We start from the raw sequence: 17,869 nt of genomic DNA on the forward strand, positions 1-17,869 counted from the left end.
CACCCTTTGACTTTGCCTTAGTCTTTTAATCATCGTACAAATAGGCATAGAAATACAAAATACACAAAGTGGTGGGCTACACAGGGATTTCTGGGAGAAATCGCGCAAGACATGACACCAACAGAAATTATTATAACAATATACAGAGGACAAGAAAAAAAGAGCTTTGTTTTCGCTGCTCCCTGAAGAAACGGACACGACTGGATGTCCAACTATTTTCACATTTGTTTTTTTTAATACAAAAAATGTCCATTTGTTGACGTATTCTACCATATTTGTTACCACGCAAACATAAAGTGTAACATAACAGTTCCCTGACATAGATAATAATCATAAAAAACTGTAACAAAGCAGACTTTCCCTGTATAGATTTATCATATATCTGGTCTCACATATACACAAACAAACACAAGTGCTCTCTCAGTGGGTTCACCATTCAACAGCGCCAGAAACCAATCAGAAACCAAGGCTTTTCATTCCACAAAACGCAACTTTCTATGTGCTCGGGCACGGGCAGTGAAACAAATGTCTGCAAACAGACTGAACAGGCTCACAAAATACAACGAAAATTAATTTGTTGTGCAGTAAAGTGGCTATGAAACCAATACGGGATACATTTCTGTGGAATATGTTGCAAAAATGTCGGCACAAACTAAAATATACATTTACACAATTCTAAACGATAAACTAAATGGCAAACAAACGCTCTTTAACAGTGATATGTGACAGTGAACATGTATTGCCACAGACCCAATCAGTCCTGTTTAATATACAGTATCAAAAAAGGAAACAACCCTGTCAGATAGTCGGGAAAACACAAGCTTAAATTTGTCTGTTGTTATCTGTGCACTTACTACACTGATGTTGACCAGGGGTGTCCAATCCTGCTCCTGGACGGCCGACATCCTGCATAGATTAGCTCTGACCTGCTCCAACACACCAGCCTGAAAGGTAAGCAAAAGGTCCTGAAGATTTTGATGAGGCGTTTCAGGTTGGAGCCAAACTCTGCAGGAATAACACCGGCCCTCCAGGAGCGGGATTGGACATCCCTGATGTAGACACACACTCACACAGATTTGGATGAACCATGAACCTTTAAGGCTCTGTGGTAGAGTGCCACAACAGCGTCCACTTCAGAATTGCATTGCAGAATTCAAAAATCACATTGACAGATGCCACTCTGTCTTTCCTGTCTGATAGTCTTTTGGGCTCAACAAAAGGCTCAAAAGATTTGTAACCATCTCCGTCTACTCTTGACTAGTCAAACTGTCATGGGTTCGAAGTGCCTTGTACGATGGTGGCTGGGGCTAAAGAGTTCACAATATTGCATGTCAGGATTTTAACAGTAGGCACTTGTACTGATATGAGAATCTATCAAGTCTCGGTCAGTACCCCCTAGAGTGATTGAGGTGAGGGCGGGTAAGCTCGTCTTGGTTTTTTGATAAGATGCGTGTAGTCGTGGGCAGAAGATCATCACGCTTGGTGGTTTTGGTCATGATCAGAGTGTCATGTTGCTATTTTTATACTGCGGTTTGACCCAGCGCCACAGTTTCTTCAGAGGAGGGGGGCTCATCAGCACTGACCCTCATTTCAGCATCCTCCTCTTTGAGCTGCTCTGATAGGTCCACATTCGACTCCGTGAGCGTCGTGACGGGAGCTACTGATTTATCATCCTCCATTTTGATGTTGAGGCCGTTGTAATCGGCAAGCGAGCCTTGGGTGTAGGCGCCTGCACTGGCGTGAGTGAGTCCGTGGACCTTCTTGAGGTGTTTCTCCAGCGTGGCATAGACGGTGAACGGGACAGAGCAAAGCTGACACTGAAAGGGGGCGCGTGTCCCGCGGGCGCCGTGCGTTTTCATGTGGCGTGTGAGCTTGCTGCTCTGTGCGCAGGCGTAGCTGCAGAGCCCGCAGCGGTATGGCCGTTCGCCCGTGTGGCTGCGCCGGTGGACCGTAAGGTTGCTGCTGTTACGGAAACACTTTCCGCAGAACTCGCAAGCCTCTTCTTTCTTCTTCTTGCCCCCGCCGCTAGTGACCTGCCTCCTTTCGTTCTCTCTCTGCCAGTCCTGGACTATCTCCACAGCCTCCACCTCCTGCTCCCATTCGCCTTGAGGACGATCTTCCCGTTCTGGGCGCTTTGGTGTGCAGTTCCCGCTGGCGATCCCACTCTCGCCACTTCCACCTGTATCTCCGCTCTCCAGAGAGCCCTCTGAGGGGCTGCCATAGGGAGACGGCTGTTGAGGCTCACCTTGTCCCTCCTCTTCCGCTTCTCTCAGAGGATGGTAGTACCGCAGAATATTGCGATCCACACCTCTGGACTGTGAAGATATCAAGATCAGGCTGGGACCTCCTGGATGCTTCCCAGCCTCCAAGCTAGCGCCATGACCACCGGAAATATCATTATCTCCCTGTGCAGAAAGCTTTCGCTCCTCATCCGCACTGGCAGGGCTGGGATCGGACGTTTCCTGTCCAACAGCAGAACGGCGGTGGCTTCTCATGTGTCGTGCGAGTTCGCCGCTCTGGGAGAACGTGAGCTGGCACAGACCACAGTGGTAGGGCCTATCGCAGGCGTGAGTGCGGCGGTGGGCGGACAGGCTGCGCAGAGACTGAAAGCCCTGGCCGCACAGCTGGCAGGAGTAGGCTGAGTGAAGAGGTGGAGTGGAGTGGGGGAAAGGCGAAGCAGCCGGTGGAGATGGTGATGGGGAAGGCACCACTCCTCCGCTGTTGCAGCTGACCTCCGCCAGGCGCTGTAAGCACATGGAAAAGTTCAGGCCCTGCAGATCGCGGGGTGCAGGGGTGGAGCTGTGGGGAGGCTTGTGAGGGTGGGCCGATCTCTGGGAGGATGGCTGAAACGCAGAGGCCAGTGCGGCGCCCAGGTGACGGGGATCCATCGTGGCTGCCGGTTTTGACATCTGAGCAATGGTGTCATCCTCCACATTGTAGATGCTGAGAGAATGTGCGTTCTGAGCATGCTGGAGGAGAGTCCATGCGCTGGAGAACACACACTGACACACCTGGCAGGTGAAAATGGAGGGCTCTTCTGTTTTGGAAAGGAAGAGAGATAGAGAAAATGTATTTATCAGTCAAACAAACACCTAAAAGCCAATACAAATCACTCAAAACACACTAACAGATGACATTTAAAAAAAAAAGTAGTACATTCTGAAGACAAAACCAAACTTGTTTGACTGCTAAATGGTCCATAACAAGCATATATCTCTAGCTAGCCATGTGGATAACTGATGAGGTCCATTGACAATCTTCATTTCTAGGTTTTGTGAATGTCCATACTAAAAATGCAAACAAACTCAGCCACTCACACTATGCTGAGTGGACTGGAAAGATATCTATCGTGATGACATGAAAATGAAACGGCAGAAGAAAAAAAAAAAGAAAAAAAAAAAAGGCTGCAGGGGAACTTGGTCATTTACGGAAAACAGAGCAAAACAGGTAAAACCACAAATACTTGTGAAAGCAGGGCAGGTACAGTCCATTGCTATGTTTAGAAAATAATTCTAACATACTTCTTAAGGCGTATTGCACAAGGCACAATAACAATAATAAAATAAAATAAAAATAAATGTAACAGTATGTTGAATGCAACGATAAATGTTTTAATCTGCTACAATGTTGTCACATGACCTAAATACATCGCATGCTTTGATATCATCTTAGAGATTATATATGGTTTAGTTTATATCAGATTGTGATAAATCATGGTAAATGCTGTTTCTTGCAGTACACTTTGCATTTTGGCAAAAGTAGAACATGATAGAAAAGACATGAAAAGAACGTAATCAGATTATATTTGAATGCCAAAATCCAAATGCATAAATTATATTTTGTTCTAAAATGAAGCCTATTTTTTTTGCATTGTGACATTTTCAAGGTTCAAGTTTGTTTTTATTTATATAGCACATTTAAAAACAGCAAACATGGCTGACCAAAGTGCTGAACAAAACAAGTTAAAGAGACAAGGGCAAAACCAAACATTTATGACAAACTCATAGTGAATTAAAAGCTAAAGAAAAAAAGTAGGTTTTAAGAGAAGATTTAAAAACAGTTAACGACTGTGCCGATCTGATGTAAACCGGAAGGCTCCACATATACATACATATATACATATACATATATAGGAGCATTGACACGGACATCAGCATTATTTACATTTAACATGTGATGTCATGCGGCAACATTCCGGTCTCTCTCTTGAATCCAACACGGAAGTGACTTAAACTGCAATTCATCAACAGGCTCCAAAAGGGAGTCAATCCCATAGACCCCTCGTGTTAAAATGCCCAACTTTTAAGCAGAAAGAAATGTGTTTCCAGCCTGATACGGCTAATTTTGCCCTTCATGACAACTGTGAGGGGGTGATTTTTTTTAATAACTCATCCGTTTAAATTATATTAAGCCTGCGTATCTGCGTATTTAAGGGTGTGGCCACTTGAGTGACAGGTGGATTGCCAGGAACCAGGTAACTCAGCTCCACCCACATTCCGCATCCTTGGCCATTTTTGGTCATCAGGGAGTGACGTGCTGCCAAGATGGCTCCTCATAGCTCCGCCCACTTTGGGCTTCAAAAATGCTCTTTAGAAACCTACAGGTGACGTCACGGACACTACGTCCATTGTTTTATAGTCTATAGTTCCGTTGCATTGCGTCACTGCCGTTACTTGCGGCAAAAGTTGAAAAAGTGCAACTTTTCAAGCGCCAACGCAGGCGTCAGCCTATGCAAATACCCTAGCGCAGACGCTAGCAAACTGTGTTCATGCAACACCGGAAAAGTAATGTGATTGGCTGTTGTCACTATGACGGTCGCGTCAGCACCATAGACTGTAAAAAAAATATGGACGTAGTGTTCGTGACGCCACCCATAGGATTCTGAAGAGCAGTTTTGAAGCGTAAAGTAGGGTCGAGCTGGCCGTTGCCATTTTTGCAGCGCGTCACTCCCAGATAACAGAAAATGGGCAAAGAGGCGGGACACAAACGGCTATCCACCTGTCACTCAAAGTGGCCACGCCCTTAATTATGCAGAACTTTAAGGCTTTATATAATGTAAACTAATGAGTTATAAAATAAAAAAAAAATTGTTGTCATGAAGGGCAAAATTAGCCGTATAGACCAAAACCACAATTGGTTCCAGGCTGTTAACATGTTTTTTTCTGCTGTAAAGTTGGGCATTTTAACATGGGGCTCAATGAGATTCTGCTCCTTCTGGAGCCTGTCCCTAATGGCCAGTCGATGAATTGCAGTTTAAAATCACTTCCGTATTGGCTTCAAGAGAAACTGCGGGAGGTTGCCGCTTGATTTACACATCATGGATTTGCTTGTTTTTCTGCTTTAAAAAAAGATGTCCGGATGTAACAGTAATGAAAACATTAATTTCATGAAAATATTGTCACAAAAACAAAACATTTCCTTCTTTTCTTTTTTTTTTAACCAAAACTTCTTTACTTCCGATCTTAGAGTGAAATGTGATCGGTTCATGTTTTGCAGTAATCCTAGTATTACGCTGCACTGAACACGGCCCAAAACTCCTGCATCACCTCACGAGAACACGTTTTGCTCATTTGTCTAATTTTTCAGGCAAATTTTTTTCTTTAGAAAAGCTGCATGTCACAAACCCCTGCAGGTGTCAGAGCAATAATGAGCTGCTGTTGAGTCAGACCCGAGCAGAAACGCTCGTCTGATTAAAGGTGAGCTCACAGGAGAGCCACATGACTGCGGAGAGAAAGATAGAGACAGAAGCAAATGAGCATGGATGGGCTCCTTCAAGCGGCTCTGGTGGTATTTTTAAACGTGGTTAGCATTGTCTCTATTTCAGAGAGCAGCTCGCCAATTAAGCTGCAAATTGCTAATTAGCGGAACGGGGCAAACGAAGGTTTTATGCAAATGAGTCCTGACTCAGCCTCCTTGATAAATGGGGCCTGTCTGCAAAGAGGATCCCAAAACTGAGAGGAAAAATTCATTTCATTTTTTCCCCATTCTCTTACAAAGGGTTCAAAGCAGAGTGCCATAAGCCTCTTTTACATCTCCTCAAGTCAAAATCCTTCTGCATTTTATTGGGTGGGGGCAAAGAAGAAGATTAAAAAGAGCCTCTCCTATTCTCTTCCTTCGCACTCTGTGCCTGGAGAAGAACTCGAGTCGAAAAGCAAGAGCCTCGGGGACGGAGGTTAAAACTGGGGAAAGATGGAAGAAACGTGTTTAATTTAAGAACAAAAAGAAATAGCTGCACAGGTCATGAAAAACAACAGAAAAATCATCACCCCTGTGACTGCACCTTCGCCCCCTCCCAACAACACCCCTTCTGCCTCCAAATCTCTCCCTCGGGTGGAGGGTGCGAGGAGGGGTGGAGGGGCTTTTGTCTCAGGGTCTTGGAGTGAAACACAATACCCAGCCTGTCTCTCTCTCCCTCTCCCTTTCTTTCATTCTTTCCCCTCACTCTTTTTGTAAGGATTCCCATTTGGCCCAGGGTAGCAATTGCATATTAAGCAGAAGCAATAACCGCTAATTAAAAATGCAGATTGGCTGAGAGCGCTAACGAGCAGCAGGCAGAATCTTCTCTCTCTAGGGAACAGAGAAGACAGAGAGAGAGAGAGAGAGAATAAAGGGACAGTTGAAATGAAGAGCAAAGAGAAGGCTGGAGGAAATAAAAATAAGACTATTGATACATTGTCTAAACTAATTCAATAATCCATTCCACTCCAAAAATCTCTCTCTGTCACTCTTTCACACCCACATATAAGCACAAACACACGCTCTTGTCTGATGGTTTGTGGGCTAACTGATTTTTCATTGGATGAGTCAACATGAAAGCGCAAATACGACGTGCATACAAAACGCCCTCATCCACACAGCACAAAAATGTATCCTTTTGGGGTTCAAGAGTTGCCAAGAATTGAGCTACTTTTAAACTCTGTGACCGATAGATTTGTTGTTGTGAGGGTTCGGTGCATTTAAATGGCACAAATTAGATTTAGAATTAAATTAATATATTAATATCGGATACAAATATTTTGTTTCTATAGGTAAGTTTACAAGATAACAATGTACTGAAAATGGAAGTGTTTTTCCTTAGCTTTTTTCGCAACGTTATCAAAACATTCTCACGGAGCAGCAAAAACGATTAAAAATGCAGTTATTGGCAATGTCACTTTGTTAAGAAACTACACGTCTATAGAATAAACACATAACACACATGCGCATGACGTTTTCACGAATTCCCGTTTTAAAAAACGGGATCCCTTTTAAAACCCCTTTTCAAAAGTTTGTGTCTTCAGGCCACCAAAACGCCTTTGTCGTGTCAAATGAATGGCTTAAAAACATAAAAGTTTCCGTTTTAGTGTTGTGTAAACAGTGCCTGAATAATTTACCCATGTTCTTTTCTTGGTAAATCAAATCATTACATTTCTAATAACTAATTTAATAAAACTATTAAATGCTGATACTGATAACTGATGTGCAGAACATTTGAAAAAAAAGTTATGACTAATGACCAATAAGCTGATATTAAAATTCTATAGTATTTTGTATAAATAAATTACGATTTACGATTTTTTAAATGCTGAATATAGAAACCACAAAATTATAATACAGTATGAAAATTTACTAAAGATTACATTTAATATTGTTGTGTTAGGTAAATTAATTGAATACAAAATATAGGGGAAATGAGTAACATTTTTAAAGTCTAATATCAACAGATAACCAATATGGTACAGACATATTCTGAATCCTTAAAGCGCTGGGAAGATGAATGTGTATTTAAACTGGCTCATTTATGTAGTAGAAATGTGAAATTATTTTTGAATTTGGTGCCTTCTAGACCGAGAAAAGACAGACATTTTTTTTGGTCTCATGTGGATGAAAGACAACAACTCCCAGAATACACTTGCTTCGCTGCCCAACGAGGCCACTCAAAACAAAGCCACAGCTACTGGTTTATCACTTGCCCACCATGGCAGCACATGGCAGTTTTGTCTTTCATAGTAATACAATCATTTCGTTCAGTTAGGGAATAAACACTACAAATAAAAACTGAACGTGTCTTTTCAATAAAGTGCGAGTGAGCCGATCGAAAGTCATGTCACAAACGCAGCAGGAGGCAGATTTCAGCAGAGCTGAGGTAAGCGTGGCTGTCATTCACGGCGCATTTTCAGATCGCATATGGAAGCTAAACTTTAATAGGAATTCATTGAAAAGTTGAAACACTCAGTTTGCTCTGCACCGCTCCGTTATTAATGCCCGAGCTGAGTGGCCGTGAGCATTGAGTGGCAGTGAGATCCCACCCTTATGGGCAGGTTGAAAACATGCGGAACTAGCTCCTTCTACTGGCTGTAGTCTATAGCCTCTGGCTAAAAAAAATCCTCAGATGACGCAAAATGTTATGTGAAGAAATAAAATGCATAATTCTCTCGTCTCAGGGGGATATGAGGGGGAAAGTACTATAATTGGAATATACTACCGGGTTTCTACTGATACAAAGCTTAATGCTAAATCACTGAAGTAACCCTTTAAAGATAAATATATATATCTTTAAGAATTCAGAATATATCAGTACCATATTGGTTATCTGTTGATATTAGACACACACACGCACACATATATATGTTTATATATAACAAGTGAAATAGATATGGTAAATATGACATTGGCTTTGCAAGGCTCCACCTTTCTTTTGTTACAAACTTGTCCTTTTTTAAACTTTGTTTATTGTTAATGAGATAACCTACATTATATGTTATGCCTATTTCTACAAATAAATGCAAAAGTTGCATTTGTTTGGTTTTGGAGTGGCATACGCTCAAAAGTTTGGGATCAGTGATTTGCAGTAATCTTTTCTTCAGTTGATCAAAAGTGACAGTAACATTGTTTCAAAATATCTCTAGTTCAAATAAATGCAGTTTGAACATTGATAATAATATTAAGAAATATTACTTGTGCATTAAATTCAGCTTTGCCATCACAGGATCAAAAGGCAAGTTATTTATTTTAAAGTGTACAAATATTTCACAATATTACAGTTTTAGAAATGCAAATAAACACACTTTTGAATGGCAGTGTATATTCTTCCACTGGACTGTTTTTGTCATGCAGACCTGGCAACCTGTCAGTTAAAACAAATTATCACTCATTTTGAACTGTCATTCAAGCAAAGAATTTACACTTTGAACAGTCCCTTATCAGACCCCATCTCTCATCTCAGATGTCTCAAAATCTTTATCAACAGTCTTGGGTTATTATTGAGGGAGTGAGGAAGTAACAGATTAGTACATTTTGCACCTCTCACCCTGACACCTTTATCAGCAACATTCACCTTCACACACAAAAAAGGCAAGAGGGAATGAACCCCAGAGAACCGAGAAACGTGGACGGACGGATGCAGAGCACGAAAAGGAAGGAAGCGCAAACATGTGTACGTATAAGAGGGAGTGACCCGAAAGCAAGAGTGCGTTTTCATGAGAACAATCAATCGTAATCATTTGCTCGCCTCTGTAAACGGTCTGTAATGATAAACGAATAAATGTTTGCATTGACCCTCATGTTGTAGAGTGAAAGGATCCTGCCCGCATGAGGAAGTGGTTCAGGTCACGGTTCAATAGCATCACACTGAGAAACAGCAACACCTGCACAGGCCGACGATTCCCTTTACGGCCGACTACTGTACTGAAAAACATGCAAGTAGCTTTAACACACACTACTATGACACACACACCCACTAACATCCTGTTTAACAGTCGACAGAGTTTCACCAAAACTTGTTTAAAAAAAAAAAAAAAAAAAAAAAAGGTTTATTTGCATCTTTGCTTCCATGAAGAACCTTCAACATCCATGGACACTTTTCATTGCACAAAAGGTTCTTCAGATAAAGGTGCATGATTGGGGCAAAAAAATTATAATAATTTGGATTTTTATGATAAAAATTCTGGTTGCGATTAAAAACTTTTTTTCCGGTTTGCTGTGCTTGTTTGTAGGGCTTCACAATTTGGACCAAAAATTCAGGCTATAAAATAATAATAATTATTGCTAAAATATTAACTTTTCTAAATAAAATCAAAATAATAAATATTATTATTGTAATACTTCACTCTCAAATAAAAAAAGAAAAATTATAGAATTTTCATTAGGATATTAAGTAAAGATCATGTTCCATGAAGATATTTTGTAAATTACCTTCCGAAAATATATATTTTTTTATTTAGTAGTAGTAGTAATAATATGCATTGATAAGGACTTCATTTGGACAACTTTAAAGGCGATTTTCTCAATATTTAGATTTTTTTTGCACCCTCAGATTCCAGATGTTCAAATAGTTGCATCTCGGCCAAATATTGTCCTATCCTAACCAACCAAATGGTTACAAATCTTATTTATTCAGCTTTCAGATGATGTATAAATCTCAATAAAAAAGAAAAAATTACCCTTATGACTGGTTTTGTGGTCCATGGTCACATATAAGCAAAAATCTGCTTTTCTTCAATGCAACACTTTATTTTCACTATGATATAAAAATGACTAATAAAAAAAATAAGAACAAATAAACCAAGTTAAAAAGGTTATTCAGTCAAGAGCAGAGAGTGATTTTCTTTACTTGAATACTCGCCTAGGCAGGCATTTTGACATCATTTGTTTAAGCGCAATAAGCCACTCATTTTGATACTTGCGACTAGATTTTAGGGCCATATCATACCCGTTTTATTTTTTCCTAAAATTCAGTTTTATTTACAGCCGACGTTATTGCCAGACTGGTAAGACGTGAGACCGATCCGGGCCGATTCCTGGCCAGTCGATCGGTGCATCTCTACAAAATTACAATACTAACATGGCTTTCATAAATTCCTCATTTTCAAACATAAAAAGCTTCTTTAATTTTGATGGAAAACCGCATTTACTGTGAACTGAGATGCTTGGAGAAGCTGCAAACACCTGCAGATAATGAGCTGCTCGCGGATTAGAATCACTCTGAAACAAACAGAGCATGTGTTGTATTTAATCCCATCACAGCCTGTGATAGTCATATCGTGGTTTACGGTTTCATTTCGATTAATCGTGCAGCCCTACTTCAGATTATTAAAATGTTCACACTAAGAAACAAAATGGTTCTTTTCAGAACTGTTCCAAAAGTTTTTTTTTCTATGGAATCGCTGCAAAAACCCTCTTTTGGGAGCTTTATTTTTAAGAGTGTGCATTTCGCATGTCAAGACTTTATTTTGAAGAGTGCAGCGAGAGGATGGGAGCGATGCAATTCACAAAGGACTCTGGGAATAACAGCCCAGGTCAGCACCTGCCATGACTGACAGTGCAGGAATAATGAGGGGTTTCGAGGATAGTGTGTGTGTGTGTGTGTGTGTGTGTGTGAGCAAGAGCTCTGGGAGTTGTGCAGTTTGGTGGCCTGACTGTGCTGTGTTTACCTGGCCACTTCACCTGAGAGACAGTGCTAAGGAGATGCTCAGGTGTGCTCAGGTGCCATCCCCCAGGGTAAGTGTATAAGTGTACGTTTGCTCGCGTGTGTAGCAGAACTACCTATCCCTTCCACACAATTAGACACCCTGCGTCTCTAACTCTCCAACTCACCAAGGCCTCAGCGCCACAGCAACGGCAGCCTAATGAGCCGGACTGGGGACGAGGTTGTTAAATGAAGGGACAGTTTTACAAAAAAAGACACTAATTAGCACCTAGAACTCACCGGCTCGGTTGGCCTCCACCCTCACACCTGGCTCTTCCTTCCATCTCCTGTCCGTCATCCGCCGGAGCTCCACATATCCCGCCTCTACCTGCGTTCCTTGGACGCACTGCAGCTTCCGATTGGCCGGAGAGGGAGGGGTGTGGCCCTGAGGTTGGGCTGTGGCTGTGCTGCACCCGCCTTGTTTGTGCTGGATGAAGGTGAGAATGTGGGCCAGCGGGAACGCCTGACCACACTGGCCACAAGTCAACAGGTCACGGCCTCCATCCTCCGGCTGAGGCATCTGCTCGGGTGACAGCAAGGCGGCGGCGGGGATGACTGTGGAATCCGGATCGTCTGCGAGCAGAACAAGTGCAATGTAGTGTTGTCAAAAATATCAATTTCTCAACACTTATTTTACACAGAATAGACACACGATACCAGCTGGTCTTTCTCTCGCTCTCATCTCTCCAACAGTGAGTTACACACAAACCCGCCTCCACTCACTCACTCGTTTCATTTGCTCCGGATGAATATTATTGGTGTTACAGGGCTTGAACTTTGCCGTGTGAGGCTGCGTTCACACTTGACGTCTTTTTTGACAAGAAAAAGTTGACTAGAGCGCTCTTTTAGTTAAAAAAACGGCGCGTGAAAATAGCAGCCGAGGGCGTCTTTTGTTGCTATGACAACAGCCGCAGACAAGAGTGCTGTGTGGTGCAGAGATACAAAATGTCTTGACGAGAAACCCTTCGAAATTTTAAAATACTACTGTTATTAATGTGTGACGAAATGTAGTTTTAAGACTTTTTCAGGCGATAATGTATTTGTTTAAAGCTCAAATCTGTGGTTTATTTATAAAGAGATCACCTATTTGAATATTTTATCTGACGTTTTCCAGAGATCCAGGCGATCAGCGGACGCTCAGTGCTCGGCGAGAGCAGCCTTTCCTCGGCTAGTCCTTCTGACGTTTGCCGCTGGCTAAACACGAGATATAATTCGTCTTGTGCAGATCTAACGGGCGATCTTTGGTCTCATGGATCTATAATTTGTTTCCTGGCAAATCGTTTAGGCTGAGGACAAAGTGAATATTTTTTAGGCTATTTAACTTTACGTTACCGTTGTAGCCGACTAGCACTGACTTTGAATGTTTGACTGAATTGTTTGCTTTATTTCTTGAATAGCTTTTTTACTTATAATGGCTATTATTGATCATACATAAACTTATATTTAACAAAAAGAGACTGGGTTGTGCTTTTTCTGTCATATTTAATTTTATTACAGTGATAATCATATATGCACACTTGTCTGAACCACATATTAATATGTTTAATATTGTTTTAATTTTTAAATGTAAATGAAAAGAGGCAGGCTTGTGTTTTATGACATATTTCGTTTTATTGTAGACTAAAATATACATACAGAGATAACCGCCACCTTCTCCACTTTCAGGTCTTGCTACTCGCTTGTCATTGGTCAGCTGTCAAAAAGGTGCTTGACGTAGGGCGTTTTTATCAGAAAAGTTTAACTTTTTTCAACTTTAAAAGGCGCGCTGAGCTGCAGAAATAGACGTCGGCGTTTTGATGTTTAAAAAAGCGCTCATGATTTTTTTTGAAAACGTGGTTTACTCCATAGGATTGTAAAACAGACGCTGGCAGCCTCAAAAAAGACGTCAAGTGTGAAGGCAGCCTGATTGCGCATAATTTTACTCATTCCTGGATATTTTAGAGCCAGTTTGCATTCTGCGTTCGTCCAATCACTGACATTGACACTGTAAAATATGCAAATGAGACCTAGGGTTTAGGACCTGAGAGGCGGTTTTATGTGTGCACACTTTGGGTGTGAGCACATAAAGCTGCCTCTCAGGACTAAACGGAGTTCTTTTTCGCTGCTCACTGCGCTTAAACAGACAAAAACACACAAAATAATGTCAAAATGCTGTTCTTGGCGAGTATTCACGAGAACAGTCAGTTCTGTTTTAGGTGAACGTAAACAGTGGAGAAAGAAAACGCTTGTGTAACAGTATAATGGATCCGTGCGTCAGCTCTTAAAGTGACAGCAGATTTTATTATGAGATAATATTAAAAATATCTATATGGCAATTTTATCGATGTCAAAATTGTGAAAAAGCCTAGTAGCTCGCAACTACTAGCCACAGTGGATGGTGAGCAAAACAGTTAAAATGTCAAGCCCTGCTTTAGTGCTATAGAGTTAACACTGGGTTAAAGGAACCTTTACAGTGTTAAGAATTAATGCAGGTTATTTATAAACCGACATTTCACACTGTATATTCCTAAACCCTAGCTCTCATTTGCATATTTCACAGTGTCAATGTCAGTGACTGGACGAACGCAGAATGCAAACTGGCTCTAGCATTGCGCATCCGGATTAATATATATCCGATTGTACTATCACTGGACTTTTCAGACTATAAAAAAGGTAAGAATGAAGCGGCCACTTCTTTACTCCAGGTGCGTTTTCTGTCGCCATTTGACATTTTTCTCTACAAACGCTGAAACATCTGTTTACACAATGACTGTCCAAAGCATGTGAATGAGGTACATGATTGGGCGTCTGTTGCTGTAACATTTTAACACCGCTTCGTTTCACACGGCACATGCTTGACACCGCAATGCAGGGTCATAACCCCAGGTGAATAAAAAAAAGGGCTTTAGAAAGACGATAAGAGGTTAAGCGCAGTGCGAGGAGGCCTTTTAGTTTTTTTCAAAAAGTCCCTTAGAAGTCTTGAAATGACCCAACTGAGTGGCTTGCAACAGCTTCGTTTCTCTTCTAATGTGCTACTTTCAGTTCTCTGCATTTGTTGGTGTACTGCTAAACTGTCACCCTCAGCACGGCTCTGTCTGGTCAGCAGATACTGACCACTTCCTGTGTCTCTGCCACCGAGGTCTGCTTTGCACAGGAAGCAGTGCGATGCAGCTCCGATCTGCTTTAGCAATTCACCCATTAGTGCACGCATATATATCAGGCACTTTGCACTGTAGTCGTCCTGCCACGCTCACAAGTCTGCTGACAGAGACAAGGTGTCTTTCACACCACTCATAACTGCTGGGGCGAATGACTGATGCAGTATGTAAATCAAGCCAGGTCAAAGCTGAGCCAAGCTGGAGTTTGCTACCAAGACTAAGAGAATAAAGCCTACTATACAAACTTTTCAATATGTATCTAAAGAGTGGAAGAACACTTTCATATTTTGTCCCTTTTTTACACATACTACAAAAAGTGCATTTAAACACTGATTATTGCAGCAAAGAAGTGAAAAATGCAGTTTTTTTATACAAGAATTAAATGTTTTAATCACATTTTACCCCCGATTTCACAGACTAGTCTCAGACTAAAATGCATGTTTGAGCTGTTTTAACTGAAAGCAACTCAAGATGCACACCAGTAATGTTTTTTTTTCTAAGACACGTTTATAAAATGTCCTAATTGAACTAAGGTCTAATCCTGGCTTAATCTAAGTCATGTCAGTGTAACCAGGCTCTACATTTTAGGTTTTAAATATGAATTTATGAATATCTGTGCCTAAACTGAAAGTCTGCAATGATAAAGGCAACGTTTATTTAATATAAACTGAAGCAAAACAGCATCAGGGCCGTCTATGGTGGATCAAATCTCCATATTTTAGTAGGGCTACATCTTTTATGTAGAAATTCATTTTTATACACAATGAATTTGGCACAGACACAGATCCTGCTCAGAGCAACTTTAACTTGACTGTAACGAAAGCGAGTTAAGAGAGGAACTTGCCCTTTGACCTGGGTGCCGCTGCTGTGGTCATGGACTCCAAAGCACACACACACGCGCGCGCGCGCACACACACATACACACACTGGACTGGATCCACCTGCCAGGGCTAGGCTGTCCATGCCGATGCAGGTACAGACAGTCCCGGGAAGGGGAGGATTTCACCAGTGGTTACTCAAAAATGTCACCTTTCCTGTTTCAACAGCTCTGGTTGTTTGTGCCGACACGCAAAAGGCGCGGCTGCTCTCTCTCACAAATTAGTGGCTAGAAGTCCGACTCATTTAAGTGAATCGGTTCTTTCGAGCAGTTTGTTTCACGCGTTTAGCGGTTGTTTTCATGTCATCACGTGATCTCGTTGGAGGCTATTAAATCGATCAGGATTTTTTTTTTTATTATTATTCAGTTCATAATGAAGAATACATTAAATATATATATATTTGTTGTAGAGTTTTTGTGATACCATTTGCTAAAGAAAAACTCCACAACAGTGTTTTCACAACTTTCAAAAAGATGGAAAATAAAAAAATAGATAGATGAGAGAAAGACGTCACTCACAGCATCGTTAATTATTTTATTTTTTATAATTGGATGCAACGGTAATATATTACGAAGTATAATCTTATAAATTAATAATTTATATATATATATATATATATATATATATATATATATATATATATATATATATATATATATATATATATATATATATATATATAAATAAATATAAAACTTGGCGGATTTACGATCCTGATGACCGTTAAAATTCGTCATCGTTCTGTGAAAATGGTCCTTGCTTTTAAGCCTGTCAATCAAATCCTTGATTCAACCGATTCATTGAACATATCCGACTCAAAAGAACATTCACGAATCGGACTCCACACACACACACACACCAAACTAGACTTGTCTTGTGGTCAGGTGAGGCACGCACAGCTGCCCACAGTTAGAAGATAAAACAAACAACAAAAAAGATCCAGTCTTGATCAAAACGATATTTCATATGCACTCATACGTCTTCTTACGCGAACTGTTTATCAGTCAAATATTAATATCAATAAAAATAAATAAACATTGGAAGTCAAGCGCACTTGTCAGCAGGTAAAATTACGAGTATCCGAGAATGAGGATTTATGCAAAAAAATAAAAACTAACGGTAAACACATGAATAAAAAGTAGCCACTAAGGTATGACTGACGATATCAAAACATAAAGATATCGTGAAGATGCAATAAGGAAGTGCAATGTTATTGCCCCAACTCGGGCAGAGTGTCCAAGCAACTTAAACTTAAAAACCCATTAAATAGCATTTAACAAGGATTGACCACTGATACGATACGTCTCGCCAGAAAAACATATAAATAATAATAATAATAAAAACACGAGGGTGTGTTAATTATTTCAACTCCAATGTCAAGTTCTGGACACGCAATGTGAGACACAAACCACGTGAAAAGTTATTACTCGTTATTGGTTATCGATCACTCGTACTCTTATGCTCACCCTCCCACATTATGATTCGGTTCTCAGTGAATATCTCAGGTTTTATGGTTTAAATGTGAATGAATTGGTCCAGCTTACCTTGCATTGCGCTCAGGTGTTGCGGTCTGCTGCCGAGTTTACGTCTGGACATGGTGAGAGAAAATCCTCTTAAACTACACCAGAACTAAACGGACACTATAAATCTCATAAAACAGAAATTATGTGTGGCTCGACTGTCGTTCGGTGCTGAGCCCGTCAGTGTTCAAGTTCACACACACACACACACACATACACACACACACACACGGTCTGCTGGCCCTAGAGGAGGAGGAGGAGGGCACGAGCACGCCTCCTGCCCTTCAGCCCGCCCATCATCATCCTCCTCATCCTCGGTCTTATCATCACTGACCTCATTAAACAACAGTGAGTTACACTTAGGTAACAACACCAGAGCCACTTTAAACGATTCAAACGGGGTCTATTCCTTATCTACCTGTCGTATTAGAGGAATTATGTAAATAGTCGTGTTGATGGCGCGCAGCTGCCGCTCTGACATCAATAAAATGTGCTGGTTAAGGATGTGGGTGAAGAGGAAGTGGCTTTATCGAGGTCGACTGAGACAGGTGTTTGTTTGGCTGTCCGGCTTATTTCGAAACCCAAAGTAACTGTCGCTTTACTTTCAGACGCTTGCTACCGTTTTGTGGATGGCGGGGGTACAAAGAGGTTGACGGAGAGCGTTTAAACTCGTCTTTGTGTATTATAAAGTGGTCAAATTCCCATTAAAATCATCAATTTGTGTAGAATCACGAATAGTTTTAACGGTTGAGTGCGCCATCTGGCGGTTGACTGCTAAGTTGTGCTAACGCTAACACTCAAACCAACGGTTTTTATTCATGATTAGCTTTTTATTTCTATATGTGTGTGTGTGTGATTATTAACGATTGTTTCCAATACAAGAAATAA

General features: G+C 41.0%; 1 protein-coding gene across 4 annotated transcripts; it reads right to left on the reverse strand.

Annotated features, from left to right (window-relative positions):
- Positions 1-8: 8 nt before the first annotated feature.
- znf296 (zinc finger protein 296) lies at positions 9-17,226 on the reverse strand. 4 transcript variants are annotated; one of them, XR_013817191.1, is made up of 4 exons: positions 17,006-17,226; positions 11,687-12,019; positions 1,133-3,037; positions 9-884 (listed from the first exon to the last, which is right to left on the reverse strand). XR_013817191.1 is itself a non-coding variant. In XM_079825421.1 (4 exons), the coding sequence occupies exons 1-3, from the start codon at positions 17,055-17,057 to the stop codon at positions 1,521-1,523; spliced, it is 1,902 nt and encodes a 633-aa protein (XP_079681547.1). In that variant the 5' UTR covers positions 17,058-17,226; the 3' UTR covers positions 9-890; positions 1,516-1,520. The 4 variants fall into 4 exon arrangements, 1 of the variants encoding a protein (XP_079681547.1); XR_013817192.1 differs by having other exon boundaries at positions 9-890; XR_013817193.1 differs by having other exon boundaries at positions 1,046-3,037.
- Positions 17,227-17,869: the final 643 nt, after the last annotated feature.

This window comes from Gobio gobio, assembly GCF_949357685.1.
Source record: "Gobio gobio genome assembly, chromosome: 9".
NCBI classification, from domain to species: Eukaryota; Metazoa; Chordata; class Actinopteri; order Cypriniformes; family Gobionidae; genus Gobio; species Gobio gobio.

Excerpts from the sequence above, each read along its gene's own strand:
- znf296 (XM_079825421.1), bottom strand. The coding sequence starts at position 17,057 with ATGTCCAGACGTAAACTCGGCAGCAGACCGCAACACCTGAGCGCAATG. Across the intron at positions 12,020-17,005 it reads ACACCTGAGCGCAATGCAAG|ACGATCCGGATTCCACAGTC; the intron begins GTAAGCTGGACC and ends TTCTGCTCGCAG. Across the intron at positions 3,038-11,686 it reads GGTGGAGGCCAACCGAGCCG|AAGAGCCCTCCATTTTCACC; the intron begins GTGAGTTCTAGG and ends TTTCCAAAACAG.